This window comes from Musa acuminata, chromosome BXJ1-8 (assembly GCF_036884655.1).
Source record: "Musa acuminata AAA Group cultivar baxijiao chromosome BXJ1-8, Cavendish_Baxijiao_AAA, whole genome shotgun sequence".
NCBI classification, from domain to species: domain Eukaryota; kingdom Viridiplantae; phylum Streptophyta; class Magnoliopsida; order Zingiberales; family Musaceae; genus Musa; species Musa acuminata.
In genome coordinates, this window is record NC_088334.1 from 29,379,276 (window position 1) to 29,399,822 (window position 20,547).

General features: G+C 38.9%; 2 protein-coding genes and 1 non-coding gene across 3 annotated transcripts; 2 read left to right on the forward strand and 1 right to left on the reverse strand.

Annotated features, from left to right (window-relative positions):
* The first annotated feature begins 16,694 nt into the window (after positions 1 to 16,694).
* LOC135587703 (protein PHOSPHATE-INDUCED 1-like) lies at positions 16,695 to 17,733 on the forward strand. The gene has a single exon (XM_065079393.1). It carries the CDS (start codon positions 16,720 to 16,722, stop codon positions 17,671 to 17,673), a length of 954 nt encoding a protein of 317 aa, XP_064935465.1. The 5' UTR covers positions 16,695 to 16,719; the 3' UTR covers positions 17,674 to 17,733.
* Positions 17,734 to 17,773: 40 nt separating this feature from the next.
* Positions 17,774 to 19,356, reverse strand: LOC135587702 (7-deoxyloganetin glucosyltransferase-like). The gene is made up of 2 exons (XM_065079392.1): positions 18,814 to 19,356; positions 17,774 to 18,742 (listed from the first exon to the last, which is right to left on the reverse strand). The coding sequence occupies exons 1-2, from the start codon at positions 19,319 to 19,321 to the stop codon at positions 17,823 to 17,825; spliced, it is 1,428 nt and encodes a 475-aa protein (XP_064935464.1). The 5' UTR covers positions 19,322 to 19,356; the 3' UTR covers positions 17,774 to 17,822.
* A 224-nt stretch (positions 19,357 to 19,580) lies between these two features.
* On the forward strand, positions 19,581 to 19,667 carry TRNAM-CAU (transfer RNA methionine (anticodon CAU)). Its single transcript is given in 2 exon segments — positions 19,581 to 19,618; positions 19,632 to 19,667. It is a non-coding gene; the product is annotated as a tRNA-Met (tRNA).
* The last annotated feature ends 880 nt before the right edge of the window (positions 19,668 to 20,547 follow it).

Below are 20,547 nucleotides of genomic sequence, written 5' to 3' on the forward strand. Positions count from 1 at the left end.
TTTGATCATGATACCAAACATTCATCATTTAGAGCATTCATGACATTATCATCATTTATCATGAATATTTCATTTTAGCAACAACTCATAGCATTTTAAATCATGATTCACATCATATACAATACATCACATCATAATTAAAAAGCTCAAGTATTGCGTGCATCATTGCAAATCATAAATGTTTCATATCATGATGGTATCAATTTTGTTAAATTATATCCTACCATGCATGATCATAACCTTTCATTTGTATACATCAAAATAAATTAATGAATATTTCATGTATTCATATCATCACACATAATTTCAAAAATATATACTCATTAATCATAACTTCAAATTAAACATGATTTAAAATACTCAAAATCGAGAAATAACAATGGACATCAACATGATACACATTATTACTTCTTAACCATGATTTCATATTTTCAATCAAAATCATTTTGTTTGTTTATCATAAAATATGCAATATTATCATTTTCAAAATTACTAGCATGATCATAATATATATATATTTTTTTAAACATTAATTATAAACTAAAAAAGAAAATACATCATGAAAGCATCAAATAATTTCAAAATAAATTAGGGGGATTTCGATTACCTCATCATTGAAAGTGGTTAAGGCGTAGTTTGCCACCTCGCCTTTCTTGATTTTCTCCTCGTCTTCAGAGGAACTCGATTCATCCCACTTTGTGTTCTTCTTCTTTGGCCTCTTCCTTCGTTAAAGTTTATTATTTATTTTACATTTTTGTTTAATAAACTTATTAAGATTTAGTGTTTGAAGTTCAAGTTCATCATTGTTCTCATCACTTGAGTCATCGCTCAAGTGGTATTCATTTGTCCGGAGTTCCAAATCCTTCCTGTTCTTTGGAAGGTGATTTTGTTCATCATGTTCATCATGTGCATTGTGCACCATTTCATATGTTATCAACGAACCAATTAGTTCTTCAAGTGGTAAGTTGTTTAGGTTTTTAGCTTCTTGTATTGTAGTTACTTTTGAATCCCACTTCTTAGAAAGAGAACGCAAAATCTTGTTTACGAGTTCAAAATCCGAAAAATATTTTCCAAGAGCTCTTAAACTATTGACGACATCCGTGAAACGGGTGTACATGTCGCCTATATTCTCGCTTGGTTGCATTCGAAAAAGATCAAAATCATGCAATAAAATGTTAACTTTCGAGTCTTTGACTCTACTAGTTCCCTTGTGCGTGATTTCAAGTGTTCGCCAAATGTCAAAAGTCGTTTCGCACGTAGAAATCCGATTGAACTCATTTTTGTCCAAGGCGCAAAATAAGGCATTCATAGCTTTTGCGTTTAAGGAAAAATACTTCTTCTCCAAATCCGACCATTCGTTCATCGGTTTAGAGGGAAGTTGAAAATCGTTTTCAACGATATTCCATAAATCCAAATTCATAGAAATCAAGAAAACTCTCATTCGAGTTTTCCAATAAGTGTAGTCCAATCCGTTAAACAACGGTGGACGAAAAACCGATAAGCCCTCTTGAAAGCCATGAAGAGCCATTTCTCTCGGGTGTAAATCCGAAATGAGAAAAACCGGGCTCTGATACCAATTGTTAGGATCAAGAGCACTAAAAGGGGGGGGGGGGTGAATTAGTGCAGCAGAAAACCTTCTATGATAAAAACTACGTTCGTTCATTAAAAGTCATTTCGGTAAGAAAGCCGATTCTAAGATTACTTTAACTTAAGATCAAGCGAGATGACGTTAGAGTAAATCTATGAAGGCAGTTTGCAGTTATGATGGAAATCAGAATATAAGCGTAAACTGAAATACGACGTTCGTACGATAAAAGCGATTTGCGTCTAAACGCCGATTCGGAAAGCACTGAACTTTGAAACACGTTCGTAAAAGCACAGAAGGCAGTAAGCTATTGAGGAGGTTTGCAGTAAAGATAAGATGCTCAAAGTAAATGCAAACCAAGATTTAGAGTGGTTCGATCAATCTTGACCTACTCCACTTTTGGCTTCCTCCACCGACGAGGTCACCGACGTCAACTAGAGGCCTTCCTTCAATAGGCAAAGGCCAACCACCCTTTTACAGTTTCACTCCTTTTGATGGGCTTAGGAGACAACCCTTACAGAATTTTCTCTCATCTCTTTACAACTCAAAACTTGGAAGAAAAGAGGGAGAATAACTTTTGGCCTTTACAACAATTTTGAGCTCTAATAATCACAGAAAAAGATCAAGATTTCGGTATGAGTTCTGTGCTCTTTCAGTGCTGAATGGGTGGGGTATTTATAGGTCCCAACCCAGTTCAAATTTGGAGCTCAAAACTATCAATTCCCGGAATTCCGGGATCAGGCGGTTGCACCTCCTGACTGGAGCGGTTGCACCGCCTGGCAGAGCTCGAAGACTGAGCCTCTGGACGGTGCCACCTCTGTCAGGGGCGGTTGCACCTCTTGCCAAAGCTCGAAGACCGAGCTTAGGCGGTTGCACCTCCTGACTGAGGCGGTTGCACCGCCTGGCAGAGCTCGAAGACTGAGCTCAAGCGGTGCTACCTCTTGTCAGGGGAGGTTGCACCGCCTAGTCTCGCTCGGAGACTGAGCCCCAGGCGGTGCCACCGCCTGGCTGGGGCGGTTGCACCTCCCAGTCTCGCTCGGAGACTAAGCCCAAGCGGTGCAACCTCCTGCCTTCGGCGATTCAACCGCCTAGCAGAAATCAGGGTCCGAATGGGTTGATCCATTCGGCCCAATTTGGGTTTTTCAGGGGCCCAATTGCCCCAAGATTAAGTTAATGGGATCACCTCCCATTTCTAACTTAATCAATGTGCTAACTACGATTTTTCCTAAGACATTTACTGCAACTTGCTCCGGTGCGTCAATCGCTTCTTCCGGCGAGCTTCCAGCGAACTTTCGTCGATCATCCGATGAACCCTCGGTGATGCTCCTGCGGACTTTCGGCAAACTCCTAGACTTGCGATGATCCACTTGGCGAGTTTCGATGAGCTTCTTTGGCAAGCTCATGGACTTCTCGGATTTGTTCCCGCAGAACCTCCGACGACTGTCCGAACTTCCATCGAACTCTCGAACTCCCAACGTGATCATTGTCCTGACTCCGACGCAACTCCTGCTGCATATCTTTCTTCCATCGTAGTTAATCCTGCACACTTAAAACAAAACTTCGATCGAGATAATTAATCCTAAGCAATTAACCAAGTTGTCCGGCATGTCATTGGTCCCTCGACGCTTCGTCCGATTCTTCGACGCATCGTCCTCTCCTGCAGCCTATTGCCCAATCGGCCATTTGAATCCGCAACTCCGATATCCTTAGCACAATACCCGCTCTTTTTGGCCCGATGCCTAAGTCCACGGCCCGAAGCCTTCTGTCGATACGTCGACCGATCCACCGGCCCGACGTCCAATCTTCTGACATGTTCCTCCGGCATAACATGATTTTCCTGCTTTAATTGTCTCATCCTGATCGAAGCATCCTACATCACTCAAAACGTAGATTAAATCATAAACATATATCAAGTAGTTTCATCATCAAAATACGAGATTCAACATATAGTATACTTTATTTCTAATGTAATGTTAAGGATCTATTGATACTTATGTGTAATAAAAGTTTAAAGGACCGCTCATGTTTATGGAATGATAAGTTTAAGTTATATAAGGATAAGAACTCATGGTAAATAATTATCTTTTTGTGATTGTATATACTTCTACGATTATGAATTTGTGTTGTGGTTGATGTTTAGTTGAGTTGCCTTTGGATTTTGTGAATCTCTGAGTGAAGTGGATTATGATTTATGTAACGTACAGATTTATGAATTGTGAATATCAATTTTGAATGATTCTTAGTATCCTTAAATTGTTAGATTGGATCCTGGATTGAATTGATGATGAATTATAATATTATTGATTTTAGACAGGGTCACACCTCTTGAATATGATAATTCGGGGGGCGTGACAGAGTTGGTATCAGAGCATAGTTTGAGGATCACTGAAATATTTGATATATTGACGTGCAAAATATATTGAGGTCTAGTGAAATATAGTAATTGGTAGAAATTTTCTTTGATGTCTTTTAGGAATCTAGGAGGACGAGGACATTTGGTTCTCCTACTTCATCTGGTTTTGATTAATTAAGTGAGATGAAAAGGATGATCGAGAATATTAAATCAGAGTGGCCCAACAGAAGCATGGTGCACCTAATCCATTGGTAGCAAAAAAATGGATGATGCGAATGGAAAAGTTATTTGATATACAAAATTGTTCCGATGATCAAAAGATTTCTTTTGCCACCTTATATTGGAAGTAGAGGCTGATTATTAATGAGAATAATGAAAAGAATTTTTGGAGATCAGTGGTAAGAATGACAAGGACAAGTTTACCAATAAAAATATAATTGGAAATGAATCAGAATGTGATAACAAGAGGGTTAAGACATTTGGATTTGAAAAGGAAAGTCACCATAAAAGACTCAATAATATTGATGGCCTCTATCTAGGTGCAAATTGATCTCATTCAACAAATTAAAGAAGGACAACTACGAGATCCGTATTTAATATACTTGAGGAATGAAGTTGAAAAGGGATTGAAGTTGAATTTCAAATTTCAGATGATGGCCTATTGAGATTTGGGGATAGAATATGTGTTTCAAATCTTGAACGAAGGTCACAATTCAAAGTACACTATGCATCCTGGTAGCATAAAAAATGTACAGAGATCTCCAAAGTCATTATTGGTGGAAAGGCATGAAGAAGGAGATTGCAATATATGTTTCAAGGTGTTTGACTTGTCAGCAAATCAAAGCAGAACACCAGAGACCTAGAGGTTTGTTACAGCCCTTAAATATTCCTGAATGGAAATGAGAATGCATTACTATGGACATTGTTTCAGGACTACCCAGAACCTCTAGAAAGCACGATGCTATTTGGGTCATTGTTGATAGGTTAACCAAATCTGCACATTTCTTACCAATCAATATGACTTATTTTCTTGATAAGCTTGTAGATTTGTATGTTGATAAAATAGTAAGACTTCATGGTGTCCCGAAGGAGATTATCTTGGATAGAGACTCCAGATTTCTTTCTAGATTATGGAGGAGATTACAAGATTCTATGGACACTAAAGTAAAGTTTAGCACTGCCTATCACCCTCAGACCGATGGTCAATCTGAAAGAACAATTCAAGTACTTGAGGATTTGCTTAGAGCCTATGTTATGGATTGGAGAGGTGAATGGGATAAAGATATTTCTCTTATTGAGTTCACTTACAATAATAGTTACCATTCGAGCATTCAGATGGCTCCTTATGAAGCATTGTATAGGCGAAAATGCAGAACGCCTATATGTTGGGAGGAAGTTGGTGATAGAAAATTGTTAGCACCAGATAAAGTACAAGAGACTACTGAAAAGATTCAGGTTATCATAAAAAGGCTAAAGGCTGCTTAGAGTCGGCAAAAGAGCTATGCTGACAACAGAAGACGAGATATCAAGTTCCAAGTAGGGGATTTTGTATTCCTAAATGTCTCCCCTTCCAAAGGCGTTGCAAGATTTGGAAAGAAAGGAAAGTTAAACCCAAGGTTCGTTGGACCTTTTGATATCCTTGAAAGAATTGGCTCTGTCGCTTACAAGATTGCCTTACCACCATCGATGTGCAATATTCATGATATATTTAATATGTCAATGCTTAGAAAGTATATACCTGATCCCTCTCATGTTATTGAGTATGAGCCGATTGTGATTGAGAAAGACTTATTTTACAAGGAAGAGCCCATTCGGATTATTAATAAAAAAGAGAAGATCTTAAGAAATAGAATCATTACTCTAGTTAAAGTAATTTGGAAGCATCATTCTACAAATGAAACGATATGGAGCTAGAGGAAGAAATGAAGAAAGCTTATTCTCATCTTTTCGCCGAAAGAGGTATAACAAATTTAGAGGACTAAATTTTCTTTTAAGGAGGGGAGAGTGTAACATCCCCCATTTAAAAAAAAAAATATTAGTAAATGCTTGTTTGTAAATATGAGGATTATTTAATAATTTTTTTTATTAAATAATATTATATTAAAGTTTATGGCTAAGGACCTAAGAGTAAATATTAAAATTTTGATATGATTTATAGAATATTCAGAATTGAGTAAATAAAAATAAAATAAAATAAAATGGAGGACATGTGTCATTAACAAGGATGAGCCACTTGTATTTATTCTAAAGTTGACACCTAAACCCCCATGCATGCTTTCTACCTCACTATTTTAGCATGAGCCAAACCTAAGTAATTTAAGGCACCATTAAAAAGAAACTTTGCAGCCAACGTTAGTTTGAGGAGAAGAAGAAGAAGAGAAGAAGAAGAAGAAGGAGAAGAAGAAGAAGAGGAAACTTTGTTTGAGGTTTTGCATCAACTCCCTATATTTGGGAATCAAACTCATCTAAGGCAAGTGTTCTAACCTCTTCCTATAGAATTCCTAATCTCTGTTTTCCTTTTAATTCTTCATAATTCAAAAGATTTCAGCATAGTACCAAACCTTTCTTTCCTTTTGATACAAAGCCATGAATCTAAAAATTTTCGGTAATCTAACTTCTATACATTGTTTTGGATCTAACTTTTAGCATCAAACTCTGATTTAGGCAAAGCCTAATCCATTTAAAAGTAAACTCAAATATCTTTATTTTGACACTAAGATTGAATGATTTGGAGTTTAAATGCCTACTAAGACTTCTGTTTCAATTAACCCTACAGATTCTATAAAATAGGGACTGAAATTTCTGACCTTCTGTTACTAAATTGCTCATAACTCTCTAGAGAAAATTCTGAATTATACAAAGCTTATTTTTTTGGAAACTGGATTTACTTACTTTCTTTTAACACATAATTTAGAAAGTTTCAAGTATGTTTGCCTTCTGAAACATCTATTTAAATTGATTCTATCAATTTTGCAAAATAGAGATGATCAATTCTGACCTTCTGTTACTAAATTGCTCATAACGCTCTAGTAAAAATTCTGAATTATGCAAAACTTAGTTCTTTGGAAATTAGATTCGCATATCTTTCTTTTGACACCTAGTTGAAAGTTTTGAAGTTTGTTTACCTTCTAAAACATATGTTTAAATTGATTCTATCAAGTCTGCAAAACAGGGATGATCAATTCTGACCTTCCTTTACTCTATTTGTTGTAACTTCCTGTTAAGAACTCAAAAAATTATAAATCTAAGTTCATTTGAAAATAGATTGATACAGCTTTCTAATGACAATTATTTTTAGTGATTTGGAGCATGCTTGGTCACTTAAACAATTCAGAAAATGTACCATTCAAATTCTGTCATAATTGAAAACTTTATTAGGTTTTGCCTATTCAATGTTCATCCTATTGGAAATTTGATTTCTGCTAAATTCTTCTTCAATTGAGCTTTATATTAGTCCTTTGAAGTTCTTGTATTGTTCATCCTGAAATTATTGTATATCTGAAATTTATTATATAATGCTTTGTTTGTATTTCCTTGTTTGATAAAGGCACATGCATATCTTCGTTGTTCCGCATGTGCTTCTGATATGTGTCAATGTTATTGTTCATACTACCCTTTTGTATTCTGGTGTCTTGTGGGATATTGTAAACCTTTGCCAGAAATGGTAAAGGGAGTTATGCTTAGAGCCCGCGATTGCTCTGCCGGCCCCAATAACTTCACTCAAACATGGGTGAATGGAGCTCCCAGACGTGGGAGACTTATGCTTGGTGGTCATCCAGAAATAGATGAATCACATTATGTATGTGGTCCCACAGCGCCCTCTATGTTTATTGATATGATATCCAAAGCTTTGTTTATGAGTTCATATTATGCTTTGGATAAAAACGGAATGCATGCTACCTCAAAAATGACATACAAGCTTGTGTTTATTATTCGGTTCACTTGTTATACTTTGAAGTGTTTCGTTTGTCATTATTATGCCCCCAAACACTCTTACACCTTTGATATGCGCCTAAATGCTTCATATGCCATTTGATACATGCCTAAATGCTTCTTTTGCCAATGAAATGCTCCAATTTCCCTTCTCCTATTATTATGTCTAATGCTTGTTTTTGAATGAGGTAAACCTTTGTGATTTTATATCAAATGAGATGATTTCAAATGAACACTTGTATTTCTACTTTTGTATCTTGATACTAAGCCTGCTTGAACTTATCCTATCGCCATGGATATGTTAGTCGCTTGCTGAGCTCTTTATGCTCACCCTGTTGCTATATAAATTTTTCAGGGTAGCTTGTCACACACTGAAAAGCTAGAATTGGGTTAAAGCAGTGAAAGACTAGAAGATTTTTGAGCTAATCTTTGTTGGATGATAGGTTTTTGTTGTATAGTATACTTTACTTCTGATGTAATGTTAAGGATCTGTTGTTACTTATGTGTTGTAAAAGTTTAAAGGACCGCTCATGTTTATGGAATGATAAGTTTAAGTTGTATAAGGATAAGAACTCATGGTAAATAATTATCTTTTTGTGATTGTATATTCTTCTATGATTATGGATTTGTGTTGTGGTTGATGTTTAGTTGAGTTGCCTTCGGATATTGTGAATCTTTGAGTGAAGTGGATTATGATTTATGTAACGTACAGGTTTATGAATTGTGAATATCAATTTTGAATGATTCTTAGTATTCTTAAATTGTTAGATTGGATCCTAGATTGAATTGATGATGAATTATAATATTATTGATTTTAGATAAGGTCACACCTCCTGAATGTGATAATTCGAGGGGCGTGACAACTTCAGCCTCCTATAGACGTATCCTTCATATGCCGAAGAGAAAGTTTCAATGCTCCATGGTGTTGAGTTTCAGTCGCCTTAGGATGACCGCAAACATTCCATCGTCCGCATACAAGCCCATATATGAGTACCGAATTCTTTGAGTTAGCAATTTCCCTCACCTTTGTGAGCTTTGCACAACTCTTACGGTCACTGAGTAACTTATTCCACCTTGCATGGTCTCATCCTTTACCAAGCGCCTCGCTTGTCTTGAGCACCATCAAGTATAGTTGTCAACGTTGAGCCGTAGCTCAAACTCAACCATCCCAACCTTTGTGCCCTCCACATTCTTCCAAACTTGCCTATTCTCGTGGTGCCTCTTGCGCGAAGGGTTGGTCATTCCTCTGAATGCCAATCTCAGATGTCCGCTCCTCCGAGCGACTCCTTTTCCCTACATCTCCATGCCCGTTTTACCCGAAACGATCGCGCGTGTGCTGACTGCCCTCAACTCAACCCCGCTAGGTCCCCCACATTTGCATGCTAAGTGTTTTTATGAGTGCTTGTCCCGCTCTGATACTATTTGTCATGGACTTAGTTGGTTTTGCCTAAGTTATGTGGTACCCTTGCGTATTAGTCCGCAAAGGTCAGCCTCCCTAAAGCCTCCCATGGTCCCTTAGGACCCACAAAAGAGAAAATGAATTAGAGAAAATGCCTCACTCGGGATCTACAAGCAAATATTCTAGAAAACACTTCATAGACAATGCAAATTACAAACAGACTTTATAAGCTCTGAACAGTTGCACAACAAAGGGTCAAAATGGTTCACTACAGACCGAAAATCTCTCACAAGTGTCCACATGACATAACCTTTATTTACAAGCCTAAAGCGACCACCAAACCCAACTAAAATGGGACTATTAAGCCTTCGGTTATCCCTCTACATGCTAAGCAAAGAATAAACATACCAAAAGACACGGACATACATAAGCATTACATCGAACATCTTGTTTAGAAGTTTGTCCGTGACAGAACGTCCTGACTTCCAATGAACTCTCGAACTCCCAACGTGATCTTGATCTTGACTCCGGCATAACATCTGCTTCAAGTCTTACTGCTATCATAGTTAATCCTGCATACTTTTCTTAATATACAGATTAGATCAAACAAATTACAATTGACTTCATCATCAAAATCCGAGATTCAATAATCTCTCCCTTTTTTATGATGATAATCAATTGATGACAGATTTAACCTTAACTCCCCTTATCTATATGCCATACTTGAGAAAAGTCATTTTTGAATTAAAGACCTTTGAAATTCAATGATAAGTTAAGTTCATTTAAACTTATCAATACTCACATCATGATTCCTATCATGATCTAACTTTTTCAAAATGATGTCAAGGCTTGAGATCTATTTTCAAGTCTAATATTTTAAATATTTAAGGATAACAAACATAGCAATTCATTCTATGGTAATATATCAATTTGTAAAATTATAAGTTAAGCTCTAGATATCTTATCATAATGACAAAAAGTTAACATACAAACATTTCAAGTGTAAAATTACATACATTTATTATTAATTTATCATATTTTGGTATTTTTTCTCCCCCTTTGTCATCAACAAAAAGGAGAACGATTCAATAATAAATGCAAATGTGGTAAAAATTCATGTCATATTTCAAATTGTAAAAAAATTCATACAAATCATATTTCAAGCATTCATGACATGATATCATTCAAAAGTTCTCACATTAAAGGTTATAAATATTTAACGAGATGGCTTCCATCATCTTCTCCCTTTTTATTTTTCATTAAAACTTCGCATGAAGAAGGAAAGTAATGAGGAAAAACCATTGAGAACCAACTTTGAATGAAGTTAACGATAAAAGAGTTTCATTAAATCATGCTTCATTTTTCACAAGGATCAAGATATTTATGTGAAATTAAATCCTTGTAAGTGTTTATCAAAAAAAAATTCTTCCTTCATTAAGAAAGAATTCATGTGAAAGAATTATCATATCAAATCCATTTCTCAATTAAAAATTCATAAGAGATAAATCCATGAGAGATGCATTTGTCAATGACTTCTATGTATCAAAAATCATAAAATAAACTTGATATGACATAGACTCATGAAAGCTCCATTCAAGAAATACATTAAGTGAAAGATAGTCTGGAAAGAAAATATACATCAAATTTATGCATTTATAAAGTGTTTTGTCATAACTTTTCATCACTACTTAGCATGAGGCAAAATTATTAGTGCTTTGTAGTACTCAAAGATTAAGAATCCAATGTATGATTAAAACTTTTTAATATTTAATCATAATCATGAAAGTAAACATGATATTGAGGCACATAATCTTATCATCATATAAAATTCGTATTATAAAATTATCAGCACAGAATTTAAATGAGTGATAAAAAAATCAAGAAAGTTCGAAAACGAAATTTAACAAATTCATGCATTCGGACATATTAACATTCCTAACTCTCTTCTAATAAAATCAAATTATTCTTCACTTAAATACTTTGTAAAAATATCGACTAATTGATATTTTGTATTAATAAACTCTAGGATTATATCATGATTAGTGACATGATCTCGTATAAAGTGATGCCTAATATCAATATGTTTTGTTCTAGAGTGTTGAATGAGATTCTTTATTAAACATATTGCGCTTGTATTATCACATTTTATCGGGATATTTTAAGATGAATCTTATAATCCTCTAAAGTGTTTTTCTTCCATACAACTTATGTACAACATGCACTAGCTGCAATGTACTCTGCTTCGGTTGTAGATAGTGCAACCGAATTTTATTTCTTGGAAGTCCAAGAAACAAGTGCATGTCCTAAAAATTAATATGTTCATGAAGTGTTTTTTCTATCTAGTCTACATCCAGCAAAATTCGTATCAGCATAAGCAATTAGCTCAAAGTTTTCAAATTTTGGATACCATAATCCTAGATTTGTGGTTCCTTTAAGATATCTAAGTATTCTCTTAACTGCTTTAAGATAGGATATCTTAGGATTAGATTAAAACCTAGTACAAAATCTTACACTAAACATGATATCCGGTTTAGTTGCGGTGAGGTAAAGTAAACTTCCTATCATACCCCTATAAGCTATTTGATCAAAGCTTTCTCTACTTTCATCAATTTCTAACTTAGTGGAGGTGCTCATAGGAGTGTTGATAGCTTTTGAGCTATCTATATTGAACCTTTTTAGCAAATCTAAAGCATATTTTGTTTGACTAAGAAAGATACCATTACTTAGTTGTTTGATTTGTAAGCCTAAAAGGAAGGTTAATTCTCCCATCAAACTCATTTCAAATTCAAGACTCATACTTTTAGCAAATAATTCATAAAGAGATTCATTCGTGGAACCGAAAATAATATCATCAACATAAATTTGAACAATAAAAAAATTATTTTCAAAATTTTTGATAAACAATATAGTATCGACCTTGCCTTTAGAGAAATTATATTTAATAAAAAATGAACTAAGTCTCTCATACCAAGCCTTATTGAATGTCGGATTTTGATGATGAAGTCAATTATCATTTGGTTATCTAATCCGTATGTTGAGATAAGTGTGCAGGATTAACTACGATGGAAGTAAGAAATACAGCAGATGTTAAATCGGAGTCAAGACCAAGATCACGTTGGGGGTTCGAGAGTTCGTCGGAAGTCCGGACGGTCGTCGGAGGTTCTACGGGAACAATATGAGAAGTCCAAGAGCTTGCCAAAGAAGCTTGTCGGAACTCGCCATGAGGATCGTCGCAAGTCCAGGAGTTTGCTGGGAGTCCACCGGAGCATCGCCAAGGGTTCGTCGGATGTTCACCGGGAGCTCGTTGGAAGAAGCGATTGACGCACCGAAATACGATTTGTAATATTAATGTCTTAATTGTCATAGTTAGCATGTAGATTAAATTAGGATTAAGAGGTGATCCCATTAACTTAATCTGGGAGCCAATTGAGCCCTTGGTAGACCCAAATTGGGCCGAATGGATCAGCCCATTCGGCGGTGCCGATGGTGGCACCACCCAGGAGACTCGGTCTCCTAGGAGTTCTAGGCGGTGGTACTGCCAGCAGTTATTACTGCTAGTAGTGGTGCCACCTGAGCTCGGTCTCCAAGCAATGTTAGGCAGTAGTACTACCCAGACTATTGTTACTCAAAGAAAAATAAGGACCATATAACCCAAATAAAAAAGGCTCATGTTATCTGCAAAATTTTGAATACCAACAATAGACACATTGAAAACTAAAGGCGGCTGGTCATAGGTTATTTGAGAGGGACATTGAGATAACCAAACAGATTGGTGTACTATATACTTGTTCGTATGATAGAGGTAGCTGGTCTCATAGCTGCTTGTATAGGGACACTAGGGATACAGTGCAAGTGCTAATTTGAGAATAAGTTCACTAATTGATCTACTCACGGAATGCTGAATGGTTGATGATACCTCATTATCAAACAATGATTTTGTCATCCCAATGGTGTATATGGTCCTTGACTTGAGACAATAAGGATGCCCTATTTGAGTACTCCACTATTTAATATCGGACTGATAGATCTGGAAGTTCCAAATCAAGTACATCCGGTTATCGAAAGTGTTAACCAACCTTATAAGGGCTATTGAGTGTTGATAGAGGATCATCTGCTCCTAGTATTATGAAAAGAATATCTCATATGTTCTTGCTCAAACAAAACCCTAGCCAGGGTCATTCGGATTGAGAGAGAAAGAGTTCTCCGGGAGAATTTGATTAGAGCGAGATTCGAGTAGAAATCGTATGGGCCTGATAACACTATGCCCAATATATGGTTTCTGAGATTTTAGATAGATGAGGGACTATAGGTATATGGTAACCGAGGATAGATAGGTCTAATAGATTAGATTCCCTTGTATCGTATGGGGACTATGGCGTAGTGGCCTAGTACATCCGTAGTTGATGAGTTGAGTGAATAATTTTGGAGATAATAATTCATTGAGCTAGAAGGAGTTCTGATAGGTATAACTCATGGCTAGCTCGATATTGGGCCTAGAGGGTTACACACATATGATAAGTGTTGCAATGAGTAAAGGTTCGAATATGAGATATCCATTGGAGCTCCTATCTTATTGGATATCCAATAAGCCATTTAATTATTAGATCCTCTGGATGAGATTTAATAAGAGCCAATGAAAGTTAATTGGGTAAAGACTCACTAATCTAAGAAGCTTGGATAGTTGGATAGAGATCTAATACCCAATATGGTACGATCCATTAGGGTTAAGTTGACAAAGGGCTCTATAAATAAGAGAGAACCAAAAGGCCATAGGCTGAGTTTTTTTGGTTGCCACCTCCTATTCTCCTCTTCCCTTCTTCTCCTCACCCTGCAGCCCTTATTTGGGGCATGTGGATTGTAAGAAGAGGTAGCCCCTTCTTAATTACGTGGTGCACATAAAGAAGAGATTTGGACAGCGATTCGAGGAGTATCTTTGTAGCCCTTGCTATGTGAATCACCATTAAAGATGAGGACAGTTGACCTCCTTCATCGTCTCCCACAGATCTGTAGGAATTCCAGGATATACGATCGCCTTAGGTACAAAAACTATCTCACACGTGATTTTTAATTTTGTAGGTTTTTGTGCACCAATCTTCGCACAATGATAAAACCTTTTTGTGAAAATCTAGGATTTTTGTTTTCCATATATGTCGTCCCCTAGTTTTTCCTACATCTTCTACTTTAATCGTTTTGCCTTTTCGTGATCAAAATTAGTCCTATATTACTTTTCTCAAAACATAGATTAGATCGTAAACTCATCAATTGATTTCATCATCAAAATCTGAGATTCAATAAACATGATGTGAATTGCCTAATTGGAAGAGTCATGATCAAAGACAATCTCAACACCATTCAGTCTTATTTAACTAAGCGAAGCCCAAATTCTAGTAGCCCACTCATCTCCATTAAGCAACGGGGCCCTACTAGAAAAGTCCTTAAAAGGATTTAGGACACCCCTTACCCTATAAAGTAAGGGATTTGCCCCCATCTAAAGGTAACAAAAAAAATCTTCAACAAGAGCCTAACTGGCCTTGGCTATTCTATTCTTAGAATTGAGAAGACAAGAAAAGAGAAAAGAGTATGGAAGAATTTTGCACATTGTAGTCCATCCTTCCTACCATAGCCTTCTTCCTTGAGTTCAAGTAGCCAAAGCTCCATATCAAAGCTTCTCTAGTTGTTATGAGAAGTCCTCGAGGTCTACTACCTATTATTTAAATATCAAGAGGAGGTTTCAATAGCGAGAGAAAAATAGTGAGAGAGAAGAAGATCGAAACGAACAATGATACGCAAACTACCAAGAGCACTCAAGTGCTATCCAAAGACAATAAATATTCTTACACATCTTATTTGATTATTTTATTCTATTATTTCAAATCTTATAATTAGTATCTTGATTTTATAAATAATAGATGTTATTTACTTTTTATTTTATCGAGTCAACTAATCATTGCATCTAAACTCTATACGGATCAATCACGACAATAATATATTTTTTATTATGCAAAATATCACATAATAAATTAATATTTAATTTGATTATTATAAATTTCACAAGTTAAAATGACCATCTAGGTACATTTATAAAGTTTTGATATTCATCTAACTCGGATTAGACTTGACACAATAAAATTAAAACGAAATATACGGTGCAAGGCAACTGTGGAGAGCATGGCATAAATAGTGATTGTATAAGAGAGAGAGATAGATACAGACTTCGAACACATGATGTGTTTTTGTATCATCACAAAGATTTTGATTGGATTATCATAAATTACGAGAAGACTTACGTTATAATGAAATGATTTAATCTAAATAAGTCGGATGTTGTCTCTGAACTGATGTATGAAATTAGAGATTCCTTTTTAGTTCTAATGGGGGATGGGAACTGTGCTTACTTTTCTAGCGAAGACTCTCATTGCAGAAACATTGTACTGTTGCTATTTTCCCCTGATTTTGATTGAAGATAAATATGATCATGCATGAGTGCAGATGATCAGGGCATTTCAGAGTGGTCACAAATTAATATATCTTTTCTTATGTAGCAACAACCAAGCTATGCAAATTAATTTTTATCCCAAGAGAATCCACAAAGCTAGAAATAATTTGAACTAATGCCGAGCCACTGGATTTTAAATTTCTATTTCATGTTTCAAATAAGATTTTCTTTTGGAATATCAATATCCTCGGTGTTTTGGACTTCAATATCCATCATCAAATTCTACATATATGAATATTATTCTGTGTAAAATAGTGCGTGCAGAATGTGTTTTGAGTGTACTTGACTAAAATAATAGGGATGAGTAATGAGTGTATTCCTTTTGAGAAAAGCTTAGCTAGTCATAAATAGTGACTTATTGAAATTTTTTATCCCTTTCTTCGTTTGGTCAAACTGCACCTTAAACTTTGTAGAAATAGTGGGTTCCTTCTCCTTTCCTCCAAGTCTTCCTAAGACATTATACTAATAAAAAAGATAACCCTAAACATCCACTATTATCTTTTAGGCTCCAAAGAAGGTCAAGTCCTAATTTTTTTAGTAGTAAACTTATCTTTCATTTCAGTCATCAAGAAAGCTTAAAAATGCAGATTCAAACTTATATTTCCTTATCCAGAGTATTGAGATTAAAGCAACTGTTTGCTTTATAAACTTGATTGTATAATTGGTAGGATTAGTATGCATTATGTCATCATCGGATCATTAAATTCAAGCAATTGTTTTATGTATGTGAAATAATTGAAGGAGTAGCATGGAGTAAATCCACCTGCAATCCATCAAACCCAAACACACAAGGGATATGTGCTGAGGAATCCCTTGATCAATGATCAAGGCAAAGGACAATACTTCCTTCCTTGTTGACACAACAATGGTTCCCCTTCCCCACTATGAATATCTTCCCTTGCTCCTCTCATCCCACCCCCCACCCCTCCCATCCTGCTCACCCTCCACATTTCATGGCTTCCATCCATCAACCCAAAGAATCGACCACATTCCTTCTCTTTCTTCTCCTTCTGAGCTTTACAGACCTATGTATTGCCTCAAGGAAGCTATCCTCTCTCTACCAACCTCCCCCTACCATCCTCACCTACCACAGAGGAGCCTTGTTGGAGGGAAACATCCCAATCTCCGTCCTGTGGTATGGGAAATTCTCACCATCACAGAGATCAATTATCACCGACTTCCTCCTCTCCCTGACTCCCCCACACCGCCCCACCACCTTCGCCATCATAACACCCACTGTCTCCAAATGGTGGAGAACAGTCGACTACTACGTCCAAAAGGCCGGGAAGAGGAAGACCCATGTGTTGCTCACCAACCAAGTGTTAGACGAGGGGTACTCCATGGGTAGGCTTCTGAGGAGGTCCGACGTCTCGGAGCTGGCGCGCAGACTGGGCGTCATGGCGGGCGGGGTCGCCCTCGTGCTCACGGCCGCGGACGTGGCCGTGGAGGGGTTCTGCTCCGCTGCCTGCGGGATGCACGGATCCGTCGCCGCGGGCTCTGCTCGGTCCGCGTACATGTGGGTGGGCGACTCCGTGAGCCAGTGCCCGGGACAGTGCGCGTGGCCGTTCCACAAGCCAGCCTACGGGCAGCAGGGACAGCCCCTCGGCGCGCCTAACGGAGACGTGGGGCTCGACGGCATGGTGATCAACTTGGCGACGCTGTTGGCCGGCTCCGTCACGAACCCGTACGGCGGCGGATACTTCCAGGGCGATCGGGACGCGCCGGTGGAGGTGGCTGCTGGGTGCCCAGGCGTCTATGGCGAGGGCGCATACCCTGGCTATGCTGGGAAACTGAGGGTGGACGTGAAGACGAAGGCGAGCTATAACGTGGAAGGAGAGAAGGGGAGGAAGTATTTGGTGCCGGCTTTGTTGGACCCGATTAGCAACTCTTGTTTGCCTATGGTTTGATTGGATTTGTGTTTGGGTTGAGTTATCTTGTACATATTTGTGTCAGCTACAATGCTGTTATGTATCGCAATTTGCCAGACAACTACACTTTGCAGAGCAGTGAGTGAATCATCATGCTATAGGAACAACATATCAAACAGGAGCTTGTCTCACTGTCTCCTTATCAACTCCTCCACCAGCCTTTCAAGGTTGACCGAGGAAGAGCCCCCCGGGCCAATGGCTTTTCTTGCCCTCTCTTTCCATTCCAATGCTCTTTTTCTCATCTCTCTCCCTTTGTCCCCTGTCATCACCTCCCTTATGCACCCCTCCACCTCCCCCCTCCTCGCGTTGCTGCCGATCTCCGTACCCATCCCCCATTTGGTGCACAAGTACCTGCAGTTGGTTTGCTGCTCGGCGAAGAATGGCCAGCATATCATCGGCACGCCCTCGCTGATGCTCTCCAGCGTCGAGTTCCACCCGCAGTGCGACAGGAAGACAGCCGTCGCGGGGTGGCTTAAGACCTCCTCTTGGTTGCACCACCCCACCAACAGCCCCCTCCCTTCTACTTCCGCGGCAAACTCCTCCGGCAGCACCGCCGCCTCGCCTCGCACCATGTCGGGCCTCACCACCCACAGGAACGGGTACCCGCTGCGCGCCAAGCCCCACGCGAACTCGAGCAGCTGCTCCGCCGTCACTACCGTGATGCTCCCGAAGTTGACGTACAGGACGGAGCCATCAGCCTGGTCGTCCAGCCATTTGATGCACTCGGTATCTTCCTTCCACAGGTTACCGGAGATCGAGGTGAAGGCGGTGGTGGCGATGGACGAGACGGGGCCGACGGAGTAGAGGTTGGGGAACTTGGAGCGGATCCCGTACAGCACGGGGCCCTCGAGGTCGTCGAAGGTGTTGAGGATGATACCGGCGGCTTGGGGAGCGTCATGCGCGGCACGCCTCGCCATAATGCTCAGCATTACGTCGTCGGGGTCGGTGGTCCGGACGAAAGACGGCAGGTCCCGGAAGCGGATGTTCTCGAGGCCGACGATCCAGTCGATCGGAGTATCGAGATACCCGTTCGTCAAGAAGCTTTCATCTGCGTGAAGGCATATCATCAAATATGATTCTTTGGGTGATGCAGATCGATCATTTGGCTCGAAATCTTACCTTTGAGAGGCGTGTAGCCTCTCCTGACGAGCTCACCAAAGTTAAAGTAGCTCCAACAGCCACATGCACTATGTGTGAAGAAGAGCAAGACAGGAACCCCGAAGTCCTCATCCACGGTGAAGGACATAGCCCCGTCGGACACGATGCATGTGACGGGGGGCACGTCGGCCGCGCGGCTCAGCCTCGCCATGAGGTCTCTGAATGGGGCCAGGCAGGTGGCCCTGGTGGAAGCGCACAGCGCCGGCACATCCTGCGTGTTGTTCTCGTCCGACGACGGCGGCAGGCCGTCGGGGATGGTCTCGAAGCGGAAGCTGTCGAGGCCTGCGGTGGCCCGGTCGGGGCCTCGGGACAGGGTGAGGCGGCGGTGGTTGTACTCGGTGTTGACGAAGGTGATGTGGAAGCCCCTGGCGTGGAGTAGCTTGGCCAGCTTCAGGTGCGGATTGATGTGGCCTTGCGCCGGGAACGGGACGACCACCGCGTGGGGTCTAATCTCCGTGAAGGCAGCCATTTCTTTAGGCTTTGTGCTCTATCTTCTTCTCGTGGCCGCCTTGGCTTTGCACATTAAAGCTGTCAATCTCAGAAGAACACAAAAGACAGGCTGGAACTGCAGTACTATTTTACATTATTTTTAGGTATGAACAACATGTCGTCATTTGTGTTGTCAGTTTCATAACGTTTACATATGAATTCATTAGTGCATTTGACGGATAACAAATATAGTAGATTTAGTTCATATAATTATTTTTATCCTGACACACAAAACGACGGGGGTGGTGGCGCAGTTGGTTAGCGCGTAGGTCTCATAGCAGAAAAGAGTGATCCTGAGGTCGAGAGTTCGAGCCTCTCTCACCCCACTGTTTTTTAAATCATGCATTAATTATAAACCATTATATTTTATAAATATAAACTATCATGTAATAATTTTCTCCTACAATAATATGAAATCAGATCTTTATTTCTTCGTCGTAATGTAAAAATGTTTTACTACAGAATTGAACATTTCACTGTACTATGCATAATTACATGATCTATATACAGTACGATATTGCAATCCCTATATGCTTCATAGACTTATGGTTTACAACAAAAATCCAGCACTGACTTTAGATTACTTCTTCTCAACTGAACCGTAACATCCTCTGGGGCGTCAATAAATTCGCAAACAACACAAGATCTTACTCTGTAGATTCCCAAACAATATTGTGCAGCTAACAAATCCTAGTAAGCAAAGGACTAGAGAACTATGCCTAGTAGATGTCTCTTACAATAGATTCGGTGGTCAGCCGTTGTCGATCCGGTATCCTTTTACCATACAACGAAGAAGCCAAACAAAGAGGAGCGTGGAGTGAGGACCCCAGCTCACACCTCTCTCAAGGTGCGAGGAGACGCTACTTCAGGGGTGGCCAGAGTGACAGGACAAGATCTTGATAGGCAGGATTCCCTTTGGACTCCTGTCTTTGATTTTGGCCGTGTAGACTGATAGAAGAAACAAGTTAGATCTCAACGCACACCCAATGACTCATAAGGCATATAATATAATAAGAAAACAAATCTAACAAGAAACAACATTTTTAAAATATTTGATTCCATCAAAATCACTAGAAGGGAAGAACAATCAGCACTCAATTTTCCCTTTATTTCCTCCTAACAGAAGATGAAAAAGCGAAGAACAAGCACATTCATTCATGAATAAAGATTAAAAAGGAATCCAGCAAACATAGAAAAAGTCCATGG

What these genes read in the sequence shown, in the direction of transcription:
- LOC135587703 (XM_065079393.1), top strand. Translation starts at nt 16,720, where the DNA reads ATGGCTTCCATCCATCAACCCAAAGAATCGACCACATTCCTTCTCTTT.
- LOC135587702 (XM_065079392.1), bottom strand. Translation starts at nt 19,321, where the DNA reads ATGGCTGCCTTCACGGAGATTAGACCCCACGCGGTGGTCGTCCCGTTC. An exon ending in AGGCTACACGCCTCTCAAAG is followed by an intron (nt 18,743 to 18,813) that starts GTAAGATTTCGA and finishes GCCTTCACGCAG; the next exon opens with ATGAAAGCTTCTTGACGAAC.